The sequence below is a fragment of the Podarcis pityusensis genome, assembly GCF_964106645.2.
Source record: "Podarcis pityusensis genome assembly, chromosome: 12".
Lineage (NCBI taxonomy): Eukaryota > Metazoa > Chordata > Lepidosauria > Squamata > Lacertidae > Podarcis > Podarcis pityusensis.
Genome location: NC_138037.1, coordinates 18,124,425 through 18,149,485, shown reverse-complemented (window position 1 = coordinate 18,149,485; position 25,061 = coordinate 18,124,425). Strand labels below are relative to the sequence as shown.

At 38.3% G+C, this 25,061-nt stretch overlaps 1 protein-coding gene across 4 annotated transcripts in view; it reads right to left on the bottom strand.

Moving 5' to 3' along the window:
* The window catches only part of PARD3 (par-3 family cell polarity regulator), a 543,662-nt gene that overhangs the window by 233,141 nt on the left and 285,460 nt on the right, over positions 1–25,061 (bottom strand). For all 4 annotated transcript variants that reach the window (XM_080973988.1, XM_080973985.1, XM_080973986.1 and 1 more), the window contains 2 exons: positions 14,150–14,275; positions 11,615–11,997 (listed from right to left, as the gene is read on the bottom strand). In XM_080973988.1, the coding sequence (XP_080830114.1) occupies positions 11,615–11,997; positions 14,150–14,275 (509 nt within the window). The remainder of the gene's footprint in view (positions 1–11,614; positions 11,998–14,149; positions 14,276–25,061) is intronic.

Here is a 25,061-nt window from a genome sequence, read left to right as displayed (position 1 = left end):
ATTGGCTGCAGGGGCATCTGCAGCCAATCAGAAGCCATGGAAGCTGCGCCGGACGTTCAGCTTCTGAAAATCGTTCAAAAACCAGAACACTCACCGAAACGTACGAGTTCCGAGGCGTTCGGCAGCCAAGGTATGAATGTATTGTATTTTTGTGATTTTATGTTTTTATCTTCTTGTAAACCTCTTTGTTTTTTACAATCAAGTGGGATATAGACTTTCAAACTTTAACATCAAACACATATAAATGATGTTGTAAAGCTTTATTCTGCCAATCTTAAACCTCCCCATCTTTAAGAAGTGGCTACAATGAAACAGAACAAATTGTAAAATCTCTGCTACTACATTTTACAACTAAAAAGCTTACTGGTTAAGTAAGTCCTGTCTTTAAGGATAATTCACACAAAAGCAGATAAAAAAATCAACAATTTAAAACAAATTTTATTCATAGCAGCTAGACTAACAATAATCAAAGAAAGGAAAAACTTAGGGAACATTCTAATGAATGAATGGTATCAGAAAATAAGGTCTATTGCTTTAATGGGGAAATTATCTCTGCAACTGAAAGGCAGGAAACTCTAACAAAAACTAAAGACAAATTCCAGACGTTCTTGTGACCACCCCAGTAAAACATGCAGCAATTTACAAAAGCCATCCTACTGATCTGATAGCCACACAATTAATACATAAAAACTGATACCACCCTAAGAAGTGATCTGGATATACCCATCCAGTCATACCCATATTTATGTCAACCCTTATCAACAGGCATTAAATTCTATTATATTGTTAAATCACAGCGTAAGGACATGTTCTTAAATATAAGATAAACACTTAAATACATCATGATACTATCTGTCAGGACTGGAAAAGGCTTGCTTTACAGCAACTTTTTGCCGAAAACACCATTAAAGCAGCTAGAAAGCTGCCTTATATTGTCAATCCACTTAGCTCAGTATTGTCTAGGCACTGAATTGGCAGCCATTATTCAGGGTCTCAAACAGGGCTGTTTTGCAGCCCGAACTGAAGATGCTGGGGCTTAAACCTGTATTTTTCTGCAGGCAAAGTATGTGCTATACCACTAACTACAAGCATCTCCAGAAGTAAAAAAAGGAAGTTGATATTTGAGTGTGAGCGAAGCAAATTAGTACCTCACCTGCCTGAGACTGAGGGAGTGCATGTTTATCAGGGATGGGGAACCTGCAACTGTCTGGATTATACTGGACTACAATTTGCATCAATCCTAGCCAGCATGGCCAATGGGCAGGAGTTAAATGTGCTGCAGGCCACCAATACCTAAAGGGCCAAAGGGTCCCTATCCCTCCCTGGTGCATATAGATAGATTTTTGCATGAGACTCGAGCTTATGATGATCCACACACACACAAACCCCCAAGCCCAGTCCTTATGAGCAAGATACAGAAAACTATCTGGATGTAAACAATCCATAAGAGAAACTACAAGGATATTACTGATCTGATTATATTGCTGTTCCATTTTTACTTAAAATTACTTTCTCATCTCAGCGGTTCCCAAGGTATTTTATAATAGTATTAAAACCTCTTCTGCCGCTGGAGTAGAAGAATTTTTTTGCATGTTTGAAATTCATAGTGTTAATAGATTTTGTGCTATTCCAGAGGCAGGAGAGGTTTTCATACTATTTATGAAATACCTTGGGAGCTGCTGAGATGAGGAAGTAAGTTTAAGCCCAGGGGCCTTACAATAATTTCAGAATAATAGCCTAGTAGTTCTCCTAGAAGCTTCCTAGTACATCTCCTTTGCAAGGATGGAAAACATGTGGCCTTCCAGATGTTTGAGACTACAACTCCCATCAAGTCCAATGGTCAGTGATGATGGGAGTTTAGCCGTACAACATTTGGAGGGCTGTATCTTCCCCATTGCTGACCTATGGGTTTACTGACATTCATATAAAGAGATAGCATGCAAACGCCATAATCACTATACTAGGAAATAGGTTTCAAATGACATAAAAGTAAGGCTTCTCTGGATCCTGTTATGTATAATAACCAAACAAACTGACAAGGTATGCCACTCTGAGTTGCCTGGATGAAGAGTTCCCCAGAAAAGAGCCAGTATGGAATAGTGGTTAGAGCAAAGCTTTCTAAACTGTGTGTCGTGACACATTAGTGTATCGGCTGCATTGTGTAGATGTGCCACACAAACACTCCCCACGCTCCTCCCGGGGCTAGAAAGCGGTTAGTTTAAGCTCCAGTTTGCTAGTAAAACTGAACTACTGTGTTGTGAAATGATGCATGTCTAAATAGTGTGTCACCAACATGAAAAGCTTGGAAAGCTCTGGGTGTTGGGGGAGGCACAGGTTAAAATTCCTGCCCAGGCATGAAGTTCACTGGGTGACCTTGGATCAGTCATCATGCTCTCCCAGCCCAACCTACATCTCAGGGTTATTATTGTGAGGATAAAATGAGGAAGGAGGAAAACTCTTATTCTACAGTAATATTACATTGCCTGCAATGTTGGAGGAGGGGAGTGAGGAGGATGTGCACATCAAGTTGCACCAGACATGATGGACAGATTGAATAAATATGAGCATACCGAACATAAGGGGCTATTTCCAAATACCAGTGTCCATGATACTGCTTTCAGAATATTTCCCGTGAAGCCATACGTATGTACTTCTTGGAAAAGAGAGTGAGCAGCTAGATTTCTGTCCAATCCTGTGTCAGTACGAGGGAAGAATGATAGCTTACAAAACCAGCACATCAGTTATAAGGCAGAAACCTTCTCACCAGCCAGCTAATTTTCTATGTGTGGGGGAGGAGGGGGCGGGGAGATGCTTTGGGGTTTGTTTCTTGTGTTTTTAGTGCAGGGAAATATTCAGATCTGCACCCTCCCCACCAACCCACAAGGTGGTAAAGTCTTAGGAGAACTATACCAGATGATGTTTTAAATCAGAACTGGATATTATTTATCTTCTCATAATACTGATGTGGCTGCTGGGTAAATTGCTACCTGTACTAAGATAGGCACACCATTTATACATTTTGCTAATTATTTGAACTTGTTAAAAAAAAATCATAAATGTCATAGTTCCAGGGCATGGTCTGAGGACACAGGATGCAACCACCTTGCTCAAACTCCTGGATGGGAGGCCACCAGGAAACCCTATACATGCTGTTGTGAGTTCAGTCATGGGGAAAAGCTGGGGCATAAATTAACTAAATAAATTGAGCTGGCATGAACCAAAAATAAAAATAAAAAATAGTAAGTTTAGACCAGACAGTGTGTGCAACTGCTAATGCTGTTCAGATGCCAATCAGCTTTTAAAAATGGGTGCTCACTCAAAGATCCCCCTCCTCTTCACTTGAAAAACCACTGTGCTAATACCAGAAAGGAACTTTGCACGGTCTCCATCCATTAACTGATTATTATCACAGAGTGTTTTCATGTGGGGCAAGCTGGAGTCCCTCCAAGTCCCCATCTTCTTTTGACTTAAGTGCTTGCAACCAATAAAAAGTGACACGTTGTTGCAATTAGTGTTATTCGCAGTCTTGTGTCTAATTAATTTTTGTTCCTGCTTTGTGTGCTAGGGCTTCCAAAAGCAGAGAGTACTGGCTGCTAACATGGCGAGACTAGTGTATTGATTGCTTAACACTCTGCAATTCCCTGACCATTTACACCCTCCCTCCTTCCGTTTTCCTGGTATTTACCATTTGTTAAGAACATAACAATTTGCTATGGGTAGGAGACAGCCTGGATTTTCCTCATGAAACTTTTCAGCAGGTTCCCACTTCGGTTTCTGTTGATGAAAGCTATCTTTATTTATTTACTCACCCACCCCATACACAAGAGAGACAGAGAGAGGTGGGGGTCGTCATGGAGTAAACAGCTTATTTTGGGCAGAGTGAAACTGATTATAATTATTATTTCATTCTAAAGGCTTTCTAGATACAAGTGAAACTGAACAATAAGGCTGGTTAGAACATTTTTGAAAATCCAGTTCTACTTCCTCAAATCAAAATACTAACTGTATGAAAGCACTCTTTAAAAAACAACAACACCGTGTAGTCTTCAAACATTCTTTAAACGGCACTGGAGAATCCATGCTTGGCATCTATAGAAAGAACCTGAGTAAAGTTAAAGTGGCTAATCCTTCCCTCTGTCCCTGATGATCCTACTACCTGGAGTTAACACTAGATCATCCCTTGCCCCAACTGGTTCCGGATGGGAATCTATTTACCGTATTTTTTGCTCTATAAGACTCACTTTTTCCCTCCTAAAAAGTAAGGGGAAACGCACGTCTTATGGAGCGAATGCAGGCTGTGCAGCTATCACAGAAGCTAGAACAGCAAGAAGGATCGCTGCGCAGCAATCCCTCTTGCTGTTCTGGCTTCTGAGATTCAGAATATTTTTTTTCTCCTCCAAAAACTGGGTGCGTCTTGTGGTCTGGTGCGTCTTATAGAGCGGAAAATACAGTACTTTGCCTCTGAATACCAAGGAAGACCTTATCTGCATGCAAGTTCTCCATTCTCAGCTTTTAGTGGAATGTATAGAAAAAGCAAGGATCATCATCTTTAGATTTTTCATTCGCCAACCAGAAAGCTTTTAGCATAGTGTATGAAAAGTGTACCACATTTGGCAAAGGCATGACGGATGTAGGAATGCCACATAAAAATAGAGCAATGACAATGAGGATAGGTTGATGATTATGGACCCATTTGTATCCCTGCCTTTTTCTCTCCAACGAGGTGCCATTTTGCTCTGATTTAGTGAATTGTTCATCAAACACAACTACTATTTGTCTGGTGTGCTTCATTAGGAATCCATTATACTGCCCCCTAAAAAAAACACACAACTATTTGGAAGGGAGAGAAACTAAGCACTGTACTGTCACATAGATCAAGAATATTTTTAAATTATACCCTTTTTGAAAGGATTAAGATTTGATTTTAAGATCCTTTTATATTGGAGATCCACACCTCTAGAATTCTGCATACACAATCACAGTAATTGTGTGCTGAAATGACCAGTTAGAAACCTGAACTGGTCACTGGAGAAAGAAATTACTGCAGCTGCATGCTCAATCAATGTAATTACACAAAGTATTCAGAATGCCTGTTTGCTGAAAAATTGAGAGAATTTGGGCCATCTTGCATAATCCACAGCAAAGGACGTGTCCTCTAGGCCCAGAAAGTACTTAGTCACATGCCTTCTGTTCTTTTATCAGTTTACTCAGAAGAAAAATTAGCCAGCCCACATTTCAACTCTGTAGCATTGTTGCTCTAACCTTGAACCGCCATTCACAAAATTTCAGCATTGCAGAGGTCATATGTAATAAGGTGAAGGATGAATAGCTTCCACGGCATCATGACAGGAGAGGTTAGTTTCTGAAGTTCTGTTGTATATCAGGCTGAGAATGGATGGAAACGATTCAACTGGCTGTTGGGTACAGCTGGAACAAAACAATGTTTCCAGCCTCCAGACCATGGTTAACAGATGGAGAGCATAATATGGTTTTAACATGTTTGTCTTGTGAATTGACGGCTCTCTTCCATGCTTTCCTTTAACAACAGAACGTCACTGTTAATGCTATCATTGCTGTTAATAGTCAAGGAGTGTAAAACCCACTTCAAGCCTTTCAGGCCCAGCCCTACCATTAGACAGAGCTACTCAGGGCAGCTGATTCTGGGTGCTATGAAAGGAAAAACGCAAATAATAAATGATTCACTTTCCTATTATTGTATTTATACTGCCAGGAAGTGTAAGGAGGTTTTTTTTCTGCCTCTGGTGCCAAAATAACTTGGTTGGCCTTGAGTACTAAGTAAGCAAAGCAACAAAGGGATATTTATATATATATATATATAAATCTAAAACAGGAAATGTTACAATTTGCTATTGTTTGTACATAATCAAATAAATAAATAAATAGTAAAATGCTTAAAATACAAAAGAGTCGGAGCACACTGTTGGCAAAATAATGTTATTATTGCAAGGCAGAGAAAAATAAATCTAATCACCAATAAACATTGCAAATAACAATTCCAACTGCCAGGAACATTTCAACCCTTCAGTATTCTTCAGCAGCATGTAACCATAAATTAGTGGATTAGCTGCTCCAGAGAAAAATAATAATCCAGGATTGTCTAAATCAGAAATCTTGTTTTGTCTTTTAAAATATTACATTTCCTTTACTCTATAGGCTGGTTCACATGTCAAATTAAACCACAGTCAAAATAAACTAGTGCACACTGCTGAAATCACAAAAACATCACTTCTCCCCTGCTGTTCCCATAAGGCCAGGAAACCAGCCATGGTCTGGCCTATCATATCATCCAAATCTGGGCTTGTGGGTTGTTTCTCTCAAAGCAAACCATGAGCAGAAGCAGAAGCTTGACTTAGCTATTGTAGTTTGTTTCGAGAGAAATAAACCATTTGTTCAGATTCAGAGGACAAGTTGCGCTAGATTATGTCTGATTTCCACATAGTATGTGAGGAATAGAGGAGGAATGAACTTCTTGCCATTTCAGCAGTGCACATTTGGAACATTCCTCATTCATAGTAGAATAATAGTATATTTATACTATGGTTTAATGCAGTTGCAGTCAATGTGGTGCCCTCCATATATTGTTGGACTCCTAAGTCCCATCAACTCAAGCCAGCATGGGCAGCTGTCAGGGATGACAGGAGCTGTAGTCAATATAAAGAATAAAGGGATTGTGTATATAATTTAATTAGAAGAACACAATTATGAATCATTCCACTTATGAGTTATTTTGTTCACATGTGTTCCAAAGTTTCTAATGTTTCTAATTTCCATATTGCTTCTTGAAGACTACAAACATAAACTCAGGCTGCAAGATGTCTTGGTCTAGCCCTGCTTTGGTTAAAGAGGAAAATCTGATGGTGTTGTCAACCTAACACTTCATCATGACTAAAGGGAACCATAGAAGCAAGGGAGGAATGCGCTTGGGAAGAGAAAAGGGAAAGCTATGCAAGAGCCCCTGGCATTCAGTCTTTCCCTTGGCCATAACTAGGATACTGGGAACAGTGGCCCAGTTCACATGTCATAAGTAAATGGTTTTCTATGAACATGGAGATCCCATCTATTCTGCTTCTCCACTAGCACAAGCAGGAGCAACAAAGCATTATCTCTATTTTAGCATTTGTCTAAACAAGAGATTGTGGTTTGTTTTAAGCCAGGGATCATGGTTTTTTCCAGGAACAAATCTTGGCTTCAGATCATGGTTTGTTAGAAGAATGAATCATGACCCATAGTTTGGACCCAGTCTGAAGCCAGCATTGTGGTTTGTTGCTCACACCCACCTGCACTAAGAGAGGAGTGAAGCAGGAACCACTTGTGTGTTCGCTGTAAAACATTAATTCTGGTGTTGAATATTCATAGTGGACCCACTGAACTTAATGGACTTTAGTTAGTAATGACTAACTAAATCCACTGATTCTAATGAGTTTCTTTTCAGTGTGACTTAATCAGATGCAAACAATGCCGTCAAACTTCATGCTGCAACGTAGATTAATCTACGTGACACATTAAGGGGATCTTTTGTGCACAAAATTGGCTGCAGGAATTCAGTCTTGGTTTATAGGAACTACATATAAATGGCAAAACTGGCTAAACTGCAAAAGCCCAGTAACATTAGAACGTCAGCAATAACCCCAAATCTGTATGCTAGACGTTCAAGCCCCGACCTTTAACAAAAGATAAATAGATATCAATTTTCATTTAGAAAAAGCCAACAAACATTCTGATCTGACAGAAGCATATTACTGACCTTCTCTTCTGACTTTATTAAACAACTAATTCCTATGAAAGATCAGGTTATTTGAAAATGCCAAAATGGCAATAAATATTAAGAAATCATAATGGAAGCAAGCACAATTACCGTAGGACTATCCCACTTTGTCATGTGAGAAGACATAGTTCACACAGCCTGCAAAAAGAACAGCTTTAATAAGGAAGACTTCTCTTTTCCCAAGTCTCTTCCTTCTATATCAGAGAGGAAGAATTTGCACACTCTAAATCATTATTCCAAACAGACTGGCTAAATAAGAAGAGAACTTCATGATAATGGCATATGTATGTGTATGTGCATTAATGTGCCCGCAAGGAAATTTTAATCTAATGACGGTAATTGGTGAAATAACTGCTGCCTGTTAGCTGAAAAGAAAGCACGTTTGTTAGGTTCTGTAAAGCCTGTCATATTATAATATCCTTCATTAAAAATAATCAAAGACAATCAACATCTCCATTCTGCTCATATTTATAATAAACTACTTGGGGGTATACTTAAGCGCTCTGCTTCATTTGTTGCGCCACATGCATGCACTCAGCATAATCAAATGAGAACAGGCACAAGACATGTATCTTTCCATGGTGAACATTAACAATAAAAAGCAATTGATGTGAAGGGGAATCCTGTCTGCTCACATTGTACCAAATGTCACTGCATAAGACACTTTCCAGATATTACATGGTATCATATGGAATATTAAACCTGGGATCTGAAGAGTCCCATCAGCATTAGCATCAGCTACAATATTTGGGGGGACCTCCAGGACAAGATGATTTAGTGGGCCCACTTAACCTGGAATAGTTGAACTGCACAAACTCAAAATTCTCTGACGCTCGCTGTCCATCTTTCCTTCTTGGGTGGTCTGCATGAAGCAAGAGTGTAATGATGTTGGCATGGTCGACATTTAGTTAGAACAACCAACCTCAGCTTTTTTTTATTGGAAGAAGCAGACTTGAAACCATTATTACCAAGGCTGTAACATCATGCTTCTATTGCTGTCAAGATGTTAATGGTTAGACTGTTGTAAGGTGCTGGAAGATGGTTGTGGGATTGGCCTTCAAAACAGTTCGGGAACACCAATCGACATAAAACAAAGTGAGCAGACCTCACAGATAGCTCATCATCTAACACCCATCTTGCAATATCTTTTTCCAGTAAAGTTTCCTGGTTCAATTCATCATGCTTGTTTTGACCTTGAAAACCCAAATGGGCTTAGGGCCTGGATACTTCATCTCAATGGGCATTTTGTTTGGTGGCTGCATTATAAGCAACTGCTAGATCAAGTTAGAAACTGGAAAAAATGCAAACGTACTAAATTGAATTCAACTGATGTAAATCTAATCTCTGCAATCAAGACGCAAACGCCATATTTTGGCAGAGCATTAGGCACACTTAAAATGCATTCACTATAATGAGATTACATGTCATGTGCATAATTCCAGATTGGATTGTAGCCAGTATTCACTACTCTAATTAGACATTCACAATCTTAACTCCAATAATTGAGAAGACTTGATATTTTTTGAAGCAAATTTTGCAACTGAAATAAAGTAATGGGAAAATCAAATATAAAATTTATCTAATGTATACCCCAAATATTTAGTTTAAAAATACTTGCTATGTGTCAAACACAATTGAAAACAATGTTTTAACAAAATAAACCTCGAAGATTGTAACAATAAAAACATGGCAACCAAAACCATTTTAAAAAGCAGCATAAGAATAAAAATATAACATAATCAGGAATTGGGATACTCATTCAAAAAGGTCATTTCCATGATTGCCACTCCTCTGACCTCAAAAGATAGGGTGCTCCAACAACGATCATACTGCATAGGCAAAATACATGGGAAAACATATCCAGGTAACCACCTCTTGAACAACAAAGTCATTTGAAAAAAATAGGTGTTCAAATAGTGTTTGTAAATTGACCACGGATAGCAAATCTGTTTAAAATCTGGAATATGCTTCCTAGGGCTGGCCCCAGTTACAGCAATCTAGCAGCTGCAAAATAAACAGTGGTTTTCTTTAAAGACAGTTTCACATAACCACAATGTGGTAATTACGTTTCACTTTGTGCCAAAGAAATGAGCACTCTCCCTTACTGCTAAAAAACGCTATTTTTGTCCACTACTTAGTGCTGCAAAGTACTGCAATTATATAAACGGTATGATCACTATTTCCATTGCTGACTGAGAAAAATCAGATGCCTGTGTAATGTCCCAGTGGTGTGTTTGTAGGCTTCTTCTTTATCTGTTCCATTAAATGTGAAAAATTCGTAAATCGTAATACTGACTGGGTTTATATTTATAAGCACAGCAATTCCTCACTCAGCTAGTAACAGGGTTTCTCCCGCCCCCCTCCAAGCATGTCATCTTAAGCTGATGGCCTTAAGTATTTTTGAAGGCGCATCAACAACAGAAGCAAACTGTCAACTCAACCTTATGTCATCCAAGTTTGTAGAGCTTAAAACCCAGTAACCAGAAACAAGCAATCTGGTAGTTCACATGAAGTTCACAGAAAATAGAACATAATCATAGAAGGAAAATAACATCACTGATCATTATTAAGCCACAGTAAGAGTCCCCTTTGATGTGTTCCATGTGAAAAAATCTCATAATAAAAATACAAAATGACTGGCACTAAATTTAACTATTACATGCAAATGTAAATAAATAAAAAATGCTTGCCAACAGCAACACAGAAGTGGCATTGAGAAGCTAGCTGATATTTCTTCATTGCAATGAAAAAAAAGACCTTACAGCTACATACTTAATAACTTATTTTCAGTTATTATGACAAATACACATTTCACCTTGTATTCATATATTCACACCTTGCAATTCAGATATGCTCACACATTAAAGGTCTGATTTAAAACGCTACACATTTACATCCTTGTGTCACAATCCACCTATCTGGGACTTAATAAGAACTCAGTTGAGAAATATTTGACCTAGACTCTTGGAAAAGATCGGTGCATACCACTGGAAACACATTAGCTAGGTTTTGTACGAGCACAGTGGAATTTCTGACCTTTTCTCTTTGACTCCTATCTCTTTGAAATTTCCTTTGGGTTCGAATGAATTTTACCAGGTGGCATGAGGGTAAAGCATGTTGAAGAAAACGCCAAGGTTCTAAAAGCGCCCCAGGGCCTCACATTACTAGCTGAATAGTACTTTGCATCTTGACCAATATTCTCAGCTTTGCTAGAGGTGTAAAGTACTTTTTATAGTCAATAAGCTTGATAATGGAGTCAAAACCATTTAAGGTGCTACTTTCCTTATGTCCTCATAAAGAATTTACCCAAACCCAGTTTATGTTCTACACTGCCATGAAGCAGCATAGAAAAAGGACATTGAGTTTTTCAAGATATGTATTAAAGAAGATATGATCTTCTTTAATACATATACAGTGGTACCTTGGGTTAGGAACTTAATTCGTTCTGGAGGTCCGTTCTTAACCTGAAACTGTTCTTAACCTGAAGCACCACTTTAGCTAATGGGGCCTCCTGCTGCCGCTGTGCCGCCGCTGCACGATTTCTGTTCTCATCCTGAAGCAAAGTTCTTAACCCAAGGTAATATTTCTGGGTTAGCAGAGTCTGTAACCTGAAGCCTATGTAACCCGAGGTACCACTGTACTGTATTAATACAAGATACGATATAGATATGATGAAGAAGGGCTGGGGAAGCAGTGGACCTGGCAGTTGTCATAACCCTCATCATCCATGTCCATTTGTCCAATATGTCTAGAGCTGATGGGAGCTGCAAGCCAACAGCATTCAGAGGACTACTATATGCCCAGCAGGCAGAAAACAAATTTGCTTACCTTTCCTCAGCTGTATATTGAGCCGCTTCCCTATCTTTTTGGTATTATAGCCAGTGCTTGAAGTGGAGGCGAGGACATTTTGTGGTGATGATGCCAGGCCTAGGGGTGGTTTTCCTGATGAATTCACACTATGAGGTAGTTGTGAGTAAGAGTCCGTCTGATCTGCTTGATGGCTCACTCGGGGTATTCTTTGTAATGTGTGAAGTCCAGTGTGATTAACACTCTTATTGTCCATATATTGGGAATCGGGACTAAATCGACTGGAGTAGTGAGCATTCTTCTCACTTTGTGATAACTGTTCATATTGCTCTTTCTTCGCTGCCGGAACCACATGGAACCAAATAATGGGTGTTCGCATGGCTTGACGGAACATATGCTGTGCTCTAGGTTTGAGAATGAATGAGAAATTAGCAAATTAAGACTGGCAGACTAGAAGACATTACAAACATAATTACTGATGTTAATTAGGCATCATGAAATGACAAGACATATTGTTGAAACTGAACTGTAAACTAAAAAGGCGAACTGTAAACTAAAAGGCTGATTTTCTTGGAGTGATCTGCTACAAATGTCTTTTCTACTAAAAGTATATTTCTTTTAGGGCAGCACAGTTGTTGTTTTTTAAAAAATCTTCTTTGATTAATAAATGTGGTCTTAAAATTAGCATAAGGTTTCATGTCCTTTTCTTAAATTTTATAAAAGATGACTTTGAAATTTGTAAGCACCCCCCCTAAAAAATCTCCTTAATTCAAAATGTAGGTGATCTAAGAATATGATATATTAACTTGCATAAAAGTTCATGGAAACCTACTTCAAAATAATATTAAACTGTCTAGTTAGCACTTTCTGTTAAATTATAACATGCGTCCCACAGACGGAAAGATTTTCATGCTAAACTTTTTGTATTTGATCTAGTTGCATTCAATGGCCCAGTTAAGAAGTCACACTAAATTATGATGCAGCATTATATATCAGCCATATATCAGCATTATATCAGCCATAACCAGACTTGGTCTCATGTGGTCCTCCCTCCTTTCTCATGAGCAAAAGGAAGAGAATGAAAGCTTCAGCTTTCAATTGTTGAATGAGGCATAGATTCTAGTAATGTCAAAATCAATAAAATATTATTTTTACTGTTGTTCATTTAAAAAAATGGATCCAACTATAGTTTGTTCTAATTTAGAAGAAATGTGCTATGTGGGGAAAAATAACCACAAGAGCCCTTAATAGCCCATTAACAGTTTACAGTATTAGATCTGATGTCTTCCTTATCCACAATGTTGCTCATACCACAACACAACCAACCAATACATGGTGGAGCTGTTTATGAGAAGCATTCTACTACCTTGCACAAAAGGTCATGGAGGAGAATTACTACAATTTGTCCTTAAACTCACAGTTTTTTATTTCCAAGTGAAACACCACATTTGAATGCCATGCTAAACAAAGGTTTTAACACAATGTGAAAGAGCTGGACCAAACCTGAACACAACCCTTCCCTTTCCATGCAGCCAAGGAGGAGTTAAGAAGCTTTTGTTTGCTTTGTTATATCGCCCAGATGCAGGACTGTGGTCATCATTAAATGCCTGCTAGTTTAAAAGAAGTCAAATTCAAACCATGAGTTTCTGAAACTAGCTTGTGATAAACAAAGTTGGAGAACTGAAAGTTTCCAAACCCCTCCTCACAGTCACACAGGAGGAGGGTGTGCACGCACCCAAGGTTTGCTGTGGATCTTTCATTTGAGTGTGATGTTTGAATGTTCTTATTTGATGCATAGTTGACCTCAATACAGCAGTTTTATAAGCACTTAAGCACTGCAGGATATTAAAGGATTGAAATTATCACTAATAGTGTCGGAAATATTTTAATTTAGATTGATTATTCATTATTGCAAAATAAAAACATAAGATTTCAGCATTGTTTCTCCGTCAAAAATCTATGCACCACAAATATTACTGAATGTTCAGGTGATGTAAGCTGCACAATTCCCTCCTGCCCCATAATTTATTTTTTAAATTAAATTTCCACAAGAACTAGAACTCATGAGAACCAGAATCTGGGGGGGGGGGGGCATAATAAAATGACCCAATGCCCTGCTACACAGAAAGTTATAATCTTACTGACTTCTTTGTGGAAGCTTCAGCATTTCTACACACACGTGCATTTCGCATGCAAAATTACATTACTGATTTTGAAACAGTGAACACAATGGTTTCGATGGTGTGTTAATGTTAAGCGCTTCTCCACCTATAAACAAACCGTACCATTCAAGTTAACAGGGGGTAGAGGGAAGAAAAACAGCCCTGTAACAATTTTAAATTGAGGAAAGAAAGTTATGCAATGGCAGTCATTATCCTGTAGCAATTGTAAACTGAGTAATTAAAGAAACACTGTAATGATCTACAAACACACTCCTCTTTAAAGAAAGAACTTACTTAGGCAATTTGTTCTTGAGCATTTTATTCCTCCCCAAATTACTACCATGTGTGATGGTTAAAGGTTAAGAAAAGCAATAAACTGTAAAAATGCACTTACTGCTCAAATCTTCTATTGCGAAGGTCCCCATCATTAATTCTAACAATACAGTCATTTTCATGAAAGAGGTTTTCTTGTTCTGCTTTCCCACCTTTCTCCAGTCGCTTTACTAACAATCCCAAAGTTCTGGAACATAAATTATGACAAATTATCAGTACACTTGCAAAGTTTCCAGTGATTTGGGTCAGAAGAATAAACCCTATCCTAATGCTAAAGTGCCCCCACTGCTCTCAGAAACAAGTCACTCCAGATAAATGTTCTTCAACGTTTACAGACCCAGGACCCACCTTTAAACCAAACATGCATTTCAGGATTCATTTCTTAATCTTTTACCACATATTTTGGTGGTAGTGTTGCTGTTGCCACCCATCTTCGATCTGGCTATGACCTAGGATGCAGCTAAAGGTAAAGGGACCCCTGACCATTAGGTCCAGCCATGGCTGACTCTGGGGTTGCGGCACTCATCTCACTTTACTGGCTGAGGGAGCGGCCGTACATCTTCCAGGTCATGTGGCCAGCATGACTAAGCCACTTCTGGCGAACCAGAGCAGCGCACGGAAACGCCGTTTACCTTCCTGCCAGAGCAGTACCTATTTATCTACTTGCTTTATCTGATGTGCTTTCGAATTGCTAGTTTGGCAGGAGCAGGGACCAAGCAACGGGAGCTCACCCTGTCATGGGGATTTGAACCACCGACCTTCTGATCAGCAAGCCCTAGGCTCTGTGGTTTAATCCACAGCGCTGCCTGCATCTCTCAGCTATAGGACTCAGCTATGCAGCTGCAAATAAAACGTTTTAAGTGTGTTTTAAGTGCAATATACAATGTGACACTAGATAGTGATTGTGAGCCTTATCGGAAATGTAATGTATTTTTAAAAACGCTTTTTTAAAAAAAGCATTTTCAGAACTTTTTAATATTTGTGTAGATTCCGCCCCAATGTGGGAAAACCTGTATTAGAGGAAGGTGTGCACTTTTGCAAAAGCAAGAGTGGGGAACTCTTGGCCCTCCAGATGTTCTTGAACTACAACTCTCATCAGCCCTATATCGCTTGGCACCCAGATATCTGAAGAACCTGTGTCTTTAAAACTTTTGACAGAGTAGAGTTTTGAACTGGCTGCCGTTATTCTGTGTCTGTCATATTATTATATTAGTGTTGTAAACTGATGTATTTTCTCCTTTTTGTACTGAATGATAAGATAAACCTTTTTCAAAATAAAAATAAACTCCTTAACATAATGCTGCTTCAGAGAGTCCCTTTCATTGCACGTGCTCAGAAGAGATGTCAAGATAAGTCTTTCCAGATGTTTTCTCTCTCCAGAACAAGGTAGACAGGGTGAGGGTAGGTATTCTGCCTGGCAACCTCTTGACAACATCAACCTCTTGACAACACCAATCAAAATCTCCAATTATTCTAACACACAACTTCAGTTACTTGTCCTGACCCACTTTACCCATTATTCAACACTTGCAGAGGCTGTATACCACATTTAGCAAAGTAAACACACAAATATGGATGGTATCTTGTATGCCTCCTTCCACCAACTCCTGCAGCCAAGCTGTTGCCAAATGTATTGTTCTGCTTTCCTTGGGAAACGTCAGCGAGGCTGAGAGCGGGGTCTTGTTGTCTGGGCAGCCCAGGACCTCCATACACACTGCCCAGGCTTAAACCCAGAGAGGTCACTTTAGTGCTGCTAATGCAGCAAAAAACAAGCGGAAGGCAGCAGTTACAAGTTGCCAGCCTCTGCAGCCACAGCAGGCGCTGTGATTCTCCAGGGGTTTGATTTCACCCCTTAAGCACATTCTATTTTCTCATGAGACAAATGAATGTCAACAAATCCCTTCCCCTCAATATGATTTTTTATCTTTGTGTACATGTTGGTAAAAAGAGAAAGAGGGAAGTGTGAGGAGAGTCAGAGGTAAAGAGAATAGAGAAAGGGGGAATAAATTATAAAGAGAAATTAAGACAGCAAAAAGATGAACAGTGGGTCCCATGCTACAGACTAAGTTAAAGGTGATTACAAAATTCACCAGTCTGCTTTGAGATTTATTTTATTTTATATTTTTGCAGAGTTTTTGTTTTAAAAGTATAGACCACATTTGTGTATATTTGGTTAAATTTTAAGTGGATTGTGTCACTTCATACCATAGTTATTTCAATTACAACTCAATTTTATCCAAAGGGACGATATCAGCACATGAGTATAGAGGCCAGAGAAGGCCAAGCCACACTTTGGCAACCCAAGTAATGTTCTTATTACATTGCTGGCAACAACACAGTCAGTTTTTATTAGGATACGTCACAATCATTTTCATACAGCTGGGTGGCAGTTGTGGGTCATTCATATCTTCAAAGGAAATATGTCTATAAATTCAAAACAATCTAGACATCAATAAAACATTAGCTGCTTATTTCCAGTTTTACCAGTGTCTATAATTTAGATGTAGAAAGGGAGTGTTAGCATATGTTATTGAGTTTATTTCAGTTACAGAATTAGGCTAACAAAGCTTGTGAAAATGTGGTGACAAGAGCTTTACTATTTCAACACTTGGACTTAAGCTCTATAAATGTGCACACAGACACAAGAGTCAGAGCATCTTTAAGCTTTCTCAGTTTATTCCCATACCTCAAAATCTCCCTTCTGTAAAAATAACAACACCATAATAAAGCAGAATGCTGCTCTTACTTTTAACAGGGGCATATGTTTATAAAGTATGGAAGGTCAAGAAGAAAACCCATTCCCTATTCTGGAGCCTTGCTGCCTTCAACTATGTATACACCGGAAACACAGAATGCATACACACATCCGTGTGTGTGACGTATTCATTCGTTGTTGGACTACAAAAGACACAGGTTCCCCATCCTTGCACCATAGGTACTAAACACATTACCAGGTTCACAAGCAAAATTTTCTTCAGAACTTTCCATAATTATAGAGTTTGCATTTTTGACCTTGTTTCCCCAGTTACCTACATGCGCCCTATAGACAGAAGTAGAGAAAGCTAACATCAGGATTGGCTCAAGGGTTGTTTCTGAGAATGATGGCTCTGCAGTTATCAAGAAATGCAGAGCAAATTTGGGTTCTCGGAGGCTTAAGCTATGGCCAGAGATACTGATGTGGGGTAGGACTAAGAAGAGGGCACTTTAGCTCTGTGAAACCTGGCACAAACGAATACTGATGTTTGACAAGGTTAGTCAAGTTAGTTTTCAGACCCCAGTATAACTGCCACACCTGAGCAGAGTACATTTCATCTGATCCTACTAATAGACTTGCACCAAGCTATCTTTGTGACCGATTTCTTTAATTGTACTTTTTAGACATTATGCCTTTTACCAAGGCACTTCTCCAGCAGAAGTGAGGTTTCGGGGAAACAGTTTGGGAAGAAATTAAAATGTATAAAGGATACAGAAATGCAGAACAGTTTTTACTAGAAGTGGGTTGAAGACTTGTATCTGGCAAACTTTTACACAGGATTTATATACTTCCTGGTCTCTCCCTCTCTCTCTCGTGTGTGTGTGTGTGTGTGTGTGTGTGTGTGTTGTCTTTACAAAGCTGAACGCAGCTTCAAATCTGCTTAGACTTTCCTACTTGCTTATTGGAGTTAGAGCCCCCCATTAAATGCCCATTCACTTCCCATATAGAATCCAATCACTCTCACGGCTGTGTATTTATTAAATATACAAAACATCTAATTGCCATGTGTGGGGCCTACTTGTGGTTGGCCTTCAGCCGTGTGATAATTACATCTCTTCAGCTGTGCATGTTTTTGCCCAGGCAACTATAGAAAGGAGGTACAAAACAATATTTGTGAATAACAGATGCAGCATTTAATCTGAGATCTCTTACATTAATTTAACTTGTGGGTTTTGTTTAATGAAAGTAATTGCAGTTTTGACGAACAGATTTTTTTTTTTATTACACATTGTTATCGCACTACAGGATTAATAAGATTTCGACTTGTTAAGGGCTTATGTAGTTAGTGGAGATGAGAAACGTTGTGTAGGTAGTAAGGTGTGTTTTGCATTATTATTAGAAGATTCAAAATATAACTTTCTTTAAAACAGGAAGCAACAGCTATCATTATACAGAAATAAAATTAACATACTCATTATTAAATGCAGAGGTGTCTGGGAGAAGAGATGAAATATTAACATCCTATCATAAATGTAATTTTTCAAACCACAGGTCTATTATAGAAATTAAGATGGAAATGACCTGTTGCCCCAGGATGTGAACATACTTGTGAAATCACTAAATTTCTGAAACTCCTTAACTGATTAAAAAAAGCAAAGTATTTGTTTTATTCATTAAACCAGAATATCCTCTGCCTAATTAAGTAAATTCTCAGTACCTCTACCTAATTTAAGAAATAAGTCAAGCCTCTGCCAAGGAAATACTGCATCCATTAACATAAGATAAGAGGGTGCAAGGGCTGATTCACAAAAAGAGAAATGTAGTAGGAAGGGGGAACTAGCAATCATCATCTCCCTTACTCTTTCAATAGCAGATGAGTCCCACTGGATCAAAAACCATTGCACTGTATTTAATCCACCATGATTAAGAACACTCTTGTCTCTAATATATGCAAGCTTTTGTGTCTTTCCTGATTTAAGCCAGTGGCTTTCAAACGGTGACTTGGAAAACCTTGGGAATACTCAATGAGAAGATTAGCAATGGCAGGCAGCTTGCTCATTACAGTACTGGTCTTCCCCTTGCAAAATGCAACTACAGCCACATGTTTTGGAACTTATGGGACAAATCATGGAGGTTAGTTTGATCTACTACTCAAAACAGATACATGGAACTTCCAAATTCAGAAGGTGAATACTGTTGATTACCACTTATCTGGAGGTTGCAACAAGAGGGAGCAATCACACTCATATCCTGCTTGAAGACATCCCAGAAGCATCTGCTTGGCCACTGTGAAAAACAGGATACTGGACTAGCCTGACTTTTGCTCAGAGCCCAAAAGGTCTGATGCTATAATCTACTGATTATAGACCCTTTCATGACTTTTAAGCCTTTTAGCTCTTTGCAACTGATTGGCATGCCAGATAATTTTAACACAGTTATTCTCCCTCCCTACAATGTCATCTTTAACATCCAGGATTAAGTTTCAAATGTCATCTATTACATACTGAGAATCCAAAAGAAAGTCAATAAACTGTATTTCATAAATCCAAACCGTATTGTCTGACTCTGGAAATTTCAATAATATCTCCTAAGTTAACAAATTCATTTTGTGCTAAATGTAGACGGTGGGTGGTCTATTCCTCATAAGAAACTGTTTTCAGCAGTTTAATATATTGTTCAAAGTCTGAAACAAATCTGGTTAATTATTTTTACAGAGAACACATGAACATCTCTCTCTCCAAAAAATTTCACTTCTAGGTTCACCAAACTAAGGAAGATGCTAAGATCCCTGCTCCCACTCTTCTGTCACGAGTATTTAAAAAATGAATAAAAAGATATCCAGCAGAGGTTATGTCAGCTGCAATTATCATATACAATTATAATACACATCTGAGAACTATTTTTGCATTGGTTGGTTCCTCTATTATTTATAATCCAGAATTACAAATGCCATCTTTCTCCCTTTTAAAACTGCATTGCATAGCATCTTGAGTTGTGTTTTATTTTCTAATCATTAACTATAATTTCGAAACCCCATGGGGTGAAAGGAGTGAAAACAAAGAGGCTGACACAATCAGTCGGAGTTCTTATTTAGGAGGTTGCTATTTTGAAAGATGTATGGTAGTTAAATGCAGTTATTTAAACTGCAATTATCAAGGAAGATTAAATAAATGAGATGCATCTATTGTATTTTTTTAATCTATTCACTTAAAAGATTTTAGAACCACCCTTCATCAATTAGATACTAGGGCACTATACAAGATAAAGCCAAAAATGGTCATATACCCAAATTACAAATCAAAACAACTTTATGGGGTTGTAAATACAATAGGATAGAGTGCACAACTAAAATGTCACGGCAAAGATAAAAGTTCTCACTTGGAATTGAAAATATAACAAGGTCAGAATACTTCTTGGAGAGGGTGTTGCATGGTTGGGGCTTCAAGATGGAGACAACTCACTCCTTAAAGCTATTTAACTTCACTAGCAGATATTAAAACATGGGCAGGCTGCTATTGTAAGGGAGCTAGGCTCTGGTTAGAATGTCAACCTGTGTAGGCACTGCTAAATTCAAGACCACATAATCGCCCCAGCTCACTTTTTATATAGCACGGTTCACACCAACTCTTTCTAAGTAGCCATGCACCTGCACATATGGTCATGTAGATGAATTCAGCAATCTGAACCTGACTCAAAGTCCTGCTCACTATAATTCCCAGTGGGTGTAATATAAAAAGGTAGGCCTTCTTCTTTTCTTCCAAAGAGAGAACCATAATTTTTTTTTATGTCTCTTTGGCTTTTTGTGCTTAATTGGTTACTAATTTTTATTATTTTAATGTATTGATGCTTCAAACCACCCTGGGATTATAGCTGATGAAGGACAGTTTAGCAATTGAATGGATTAATAATGACAATAATAAGGGACTTTATATAAAATTGTGAGTTGCCTTGACCAGGTGGGACAGTGGTGCTTTATATATAAATTCCACATTCATAAAATTAGATTCCTATAGAGGCTTTAGATAAGACCTATGCCCTGTGGCCTTTAAACAGAAATGGACCTTTAAGCAGAAATGGTCCCTTAAGCAATCCTGTCTTTTCCCTGAGGACTTTGCTGCTGTATGTGTTTTACCATCACTAGCCTAGTTCACATGACTGTGGCCAGAGAGGAACTCACAGCTTCTCTGCTCCTCCATGGGTTCCCCCCTCCCAAGCTGTGTTAGGCTAAGACAAGATTTGGCATAGTATGTCATCCAAATCAATCTCTCCTCATGAACCATGAGACCAAGATTGTGAGGCTCATAGGTATTGTGTTGAGGAGGTATTTTTATACATGTTGCTTACATCATGTCATCAGGAGGGTACAGAGGCGCTAGGTTGCCCCCAAGATTGGGGCCCCCCAGCACGCATCACATCACATGCATTGTGCATGTGTGACTGTATGTGAAAACAGAAGAGGCCAAGCACTCTGGAGAAGCCGGCCACTGGACCTGCAATAGGCAGGGCCACCTCAAGATTGAGCTGGCCCAGCTCTCTTAACACAAATATTAAGGGGGTTGATGTGCCTTCAGCCCCCTAGAGTTGGCATGCTTAGGAGGGTATATTGTGTTACATGCCGATTGGTTATAAAGTGTTAACATATATGTTGCCATAGAATCAAGGTACACTATTCAGTTTTTTCTAATTGTTCTTTATCTTCACTATTGTTAAGGGGGGGGGGTGTTCTCCTTGCTGTTCCTCAACAGTACATTCCAAAGGGGGGGACGTAGGGATTACAAAAAGTGAGCAAGCAATAGGTGATTCTCTAGCCTTAGGGTCATGGCTGCTGGCCTATAGTGGCTGCTGGCCTAAAATGGTACTTGTCTGGTTCTGATCCTCTTCAATATCATGAGGCCGTTGTCAAAGGCTTACTGAAATCAAGATAAACTACTTCCAAAGCATTCCCCTGAGCCACCAAGCATGTAACTGTATGAAAAAAAAGAAATGAGATTTGACTTGCTTTTGAGTATCCCATGCTGGGTCTTAGTAATCACAGCATCCTTTTCTAAGTAATTGCAGACCAACTGTTAATTAGCTATTCTAGTGCTTTTCCTGGTCAAGCTGACCAGTCAGTAGTTACCTGGCTCTTCCTTCCTCCCCTCAAACCATTTTGAAGATGGGGACAACATTTGCAAGAGATGGCTTTCGACTGCTATTCAGATATATACTGCTTTCAACAGTGGAGGGTAGAACTTAACCAGCTGGGTTGGTAGACAATGAATCCTCACTTTTAAGCTATTGTAAAATGGGTATCTGAAATGGTTTTAGACTGTACTGTATTTGGACTTGGATTGAATACTAAATAATCCAAACAGATGCTTCAAAATCCATGTTCAGCTAAGAATACAAGATAAAAAATTAACACAATCAACAAATATATATTGCTTGTAAGCCACTCTGAGCCCGGCCTTGGCTGGGGAGGGCGGGGTATAAATAAAAATTATTATTATTATTATTATTATTATTATTATTATTATTATTATTTTACAAGAAGTACGGTAATATAAGTAATAAAAAACTGCAAAAACAAAGGGGGACGACGACCCTGAACCAATAAATTAACTAAAATGTCGCGAAGCCCTAAATGGCTCAAGTTGCATTAAGAGCTGAACACCTCTAAGCCATTTACAGTTATGAGGCTGTTACTTCTCACTGTGCTTTCATAGCTGATGCAGCATAAATAAAAGAAAAACAAGCAGCCTTGCAAAGCAAGAGGTGGCAAAGCCACGCTGAGATAAAAATGAAAGAGCAATTTCTAAAAGATTTATGAGCTTTAGATTTTGAAAGTTGCTCTCGTGCACACACTGGATATAAAAATAAAACCACATGACAGAAATAGAACCAATATGGAAGACTAAAATCCGTAACAATGTATTTTATGTAGGGATGGGTTAGCCTACCTGTACCCCTTCTCAACCAACTGGATAAAATTATTTGCACAGTGAGATCTGTTGAAGGGCTGCAACTGAATTTCAAGCCTTGCAACTTCACTGTTAGAGAGGTTGTCTGATTATGCTCCTCAGATCTATTTGAATGAGTGAAGATAGCCAGCCCCCACTATTCTCAATTTATGATTTTCCAAGTTACTCCACAACTAGATGTCTTCTGTGTGCCATTCCAGAATCTTAAAGAGCCACTTGATTATCCTCCAACCAAAATCCCCTAACGAGCCATCCATAAGCCTATGGTATGTCAAGCTGTCAAAATGCAATTCCTAACATGTCAGGATAATTAATGATCCATGACAACTTTCCTAAGAATACAGAGCTTCTCCGATTTCTTTCCCCCACTCCTAGTTTATGATAATCTCCTCTGCCGTAAAATAGGCTCTACTCTCCATTCAGATCTAACACTTTTTAAAGCATCTCAGCAATGTAATAAAAGGCTCAGCCAAGCAGCTGATTGCACTAGTCACTTATGTGGGGAAGCTACAAAATCGTCATCCCCTGTCTACACATCATTTCCATATTCAACATGCTTAGTCAATATGGTACCCTCGAGATGTTCCATCATCCCTGACAATCAGCTATGCAGTCTAACAACGTCTGGAGGCAACCACATTGGCTACTTCTGTTCTATGTTACCATCCCAGGATCTTGGGATGAAAAAAAGTGAGTCATTCAAAAAACTCTGCTCTTCCAATCTTTCATGGTTTGGAATCCAACATTTTTCTGCTCTCTCACTTTTGCTTGGCAACACAGCCAGATTATTACAACATGCTGTTGTGTTGCTATTTAAGTTTTATTTAGATGAATTTTATCCTTTGAGAAATTATCTGAGCCTTCTGGTGGCTAGTAAGAGAAGCATGCCATTAGCAAGCAAGCAGATGAAATTATTATTATTATTTCTTTATATTCCACCTTTCCCTGGTGGGACTCAAGGTGACTTGCATATACAAATGAGAACTGCTAAAAACGTAGGAAAAAACTATCATTAAAAAACAAACAAACACTGATGAAAGTAAAACTGCATGCATATATAAAAACTATTAAAACTATACAGTCTGTTCCCAGAAGCCTGTTGGAACAAATGGCTTCACCTACTGGTGGAAGGGCAAGGAGGTGAGTTTGCCTTCCTTTATTTCCATGCCTTTGGCTAATTAAACAAACTATTGCCTTTAAAATGGTGTGTGTAATTGTTTTGTTTGTTACTGTTATGTACTTTTGTGTTTTTTGTATTGCAAACTGCCCGGTGATCCTAGAAATTTAATTTCATCATCATCATCATCATCATCATCATCAACTAACTAATACTGGCTCTGCGGAGTGGTTTCAGATAGGGGTTTCTCCAAGCCCTATCCTGGTATTGTCCAGATCAGTTTCCAATTTATGTTCCAAATTAAATTTAACTTTTCTAACTCTTGAAGCATCTGATACCACTTGCTCAGCATATCCTTTGTTTGGCTCTTGAAATATTTCATACTAGTAAAAATAGCTCTTGGTCCTTTCACTTTATCAATTTATAATATCCAAGGGGCGGGGAGAGAGAGAGAATGTTATTACATCATAGATTTAAGACTGAACTAATCCAAGTTTTACCATAAAGAAAGATTTTCCAAATGATGCATCAAGGAAAACTGCTCACTATATATATATATATATATATATATATATATATATAGGCACACACACACACACACCCCAATACGTATGGTGATAATTCAGGGCTACGTTGAACCTTTAATTTGCACCATGTATTTAGTATAGTCTTATTTATCTCTCCAATGATAAGATCCAATTTTGGAAACCAAAGTTAATTAACTAAAGGGCATTTTTAATTCATCTTTTGCTGGGCTTGTGACTATATACAATAAAACCCAGTAGACTCTCATTATCAATTTAGATGCATAATAATATAAATTAATTTTTGATAATGTTATACCCCCAAGTAATTCAAATTTAAATAATGTCTTTCCAGCGTCTATTGGAGGTTTACCATTCTACATGAATGTTAAGACTAACTTTCTGCCATAATTGTAAAATAGCTAAATTGTGCCTCACTGGTAGATTCTGAACGGGGGAAGAATATTTTAGGTAATAGATTCATTTTTATCAAAGCTATTTTACCTGACTAAGATAAAAGGATACCTTTATCTTGTCTAGTGACCTAAATCTTTCATTGTTTCTTTTAATAATTTCTGATCAATGTCCTGAGCTCCTAGATTAAATTTTCTTTGAAGTGAAATTCCTGGATATTTAATTGGTTTATTTATAACAAGGAGAGAATATTTTGTAACAAT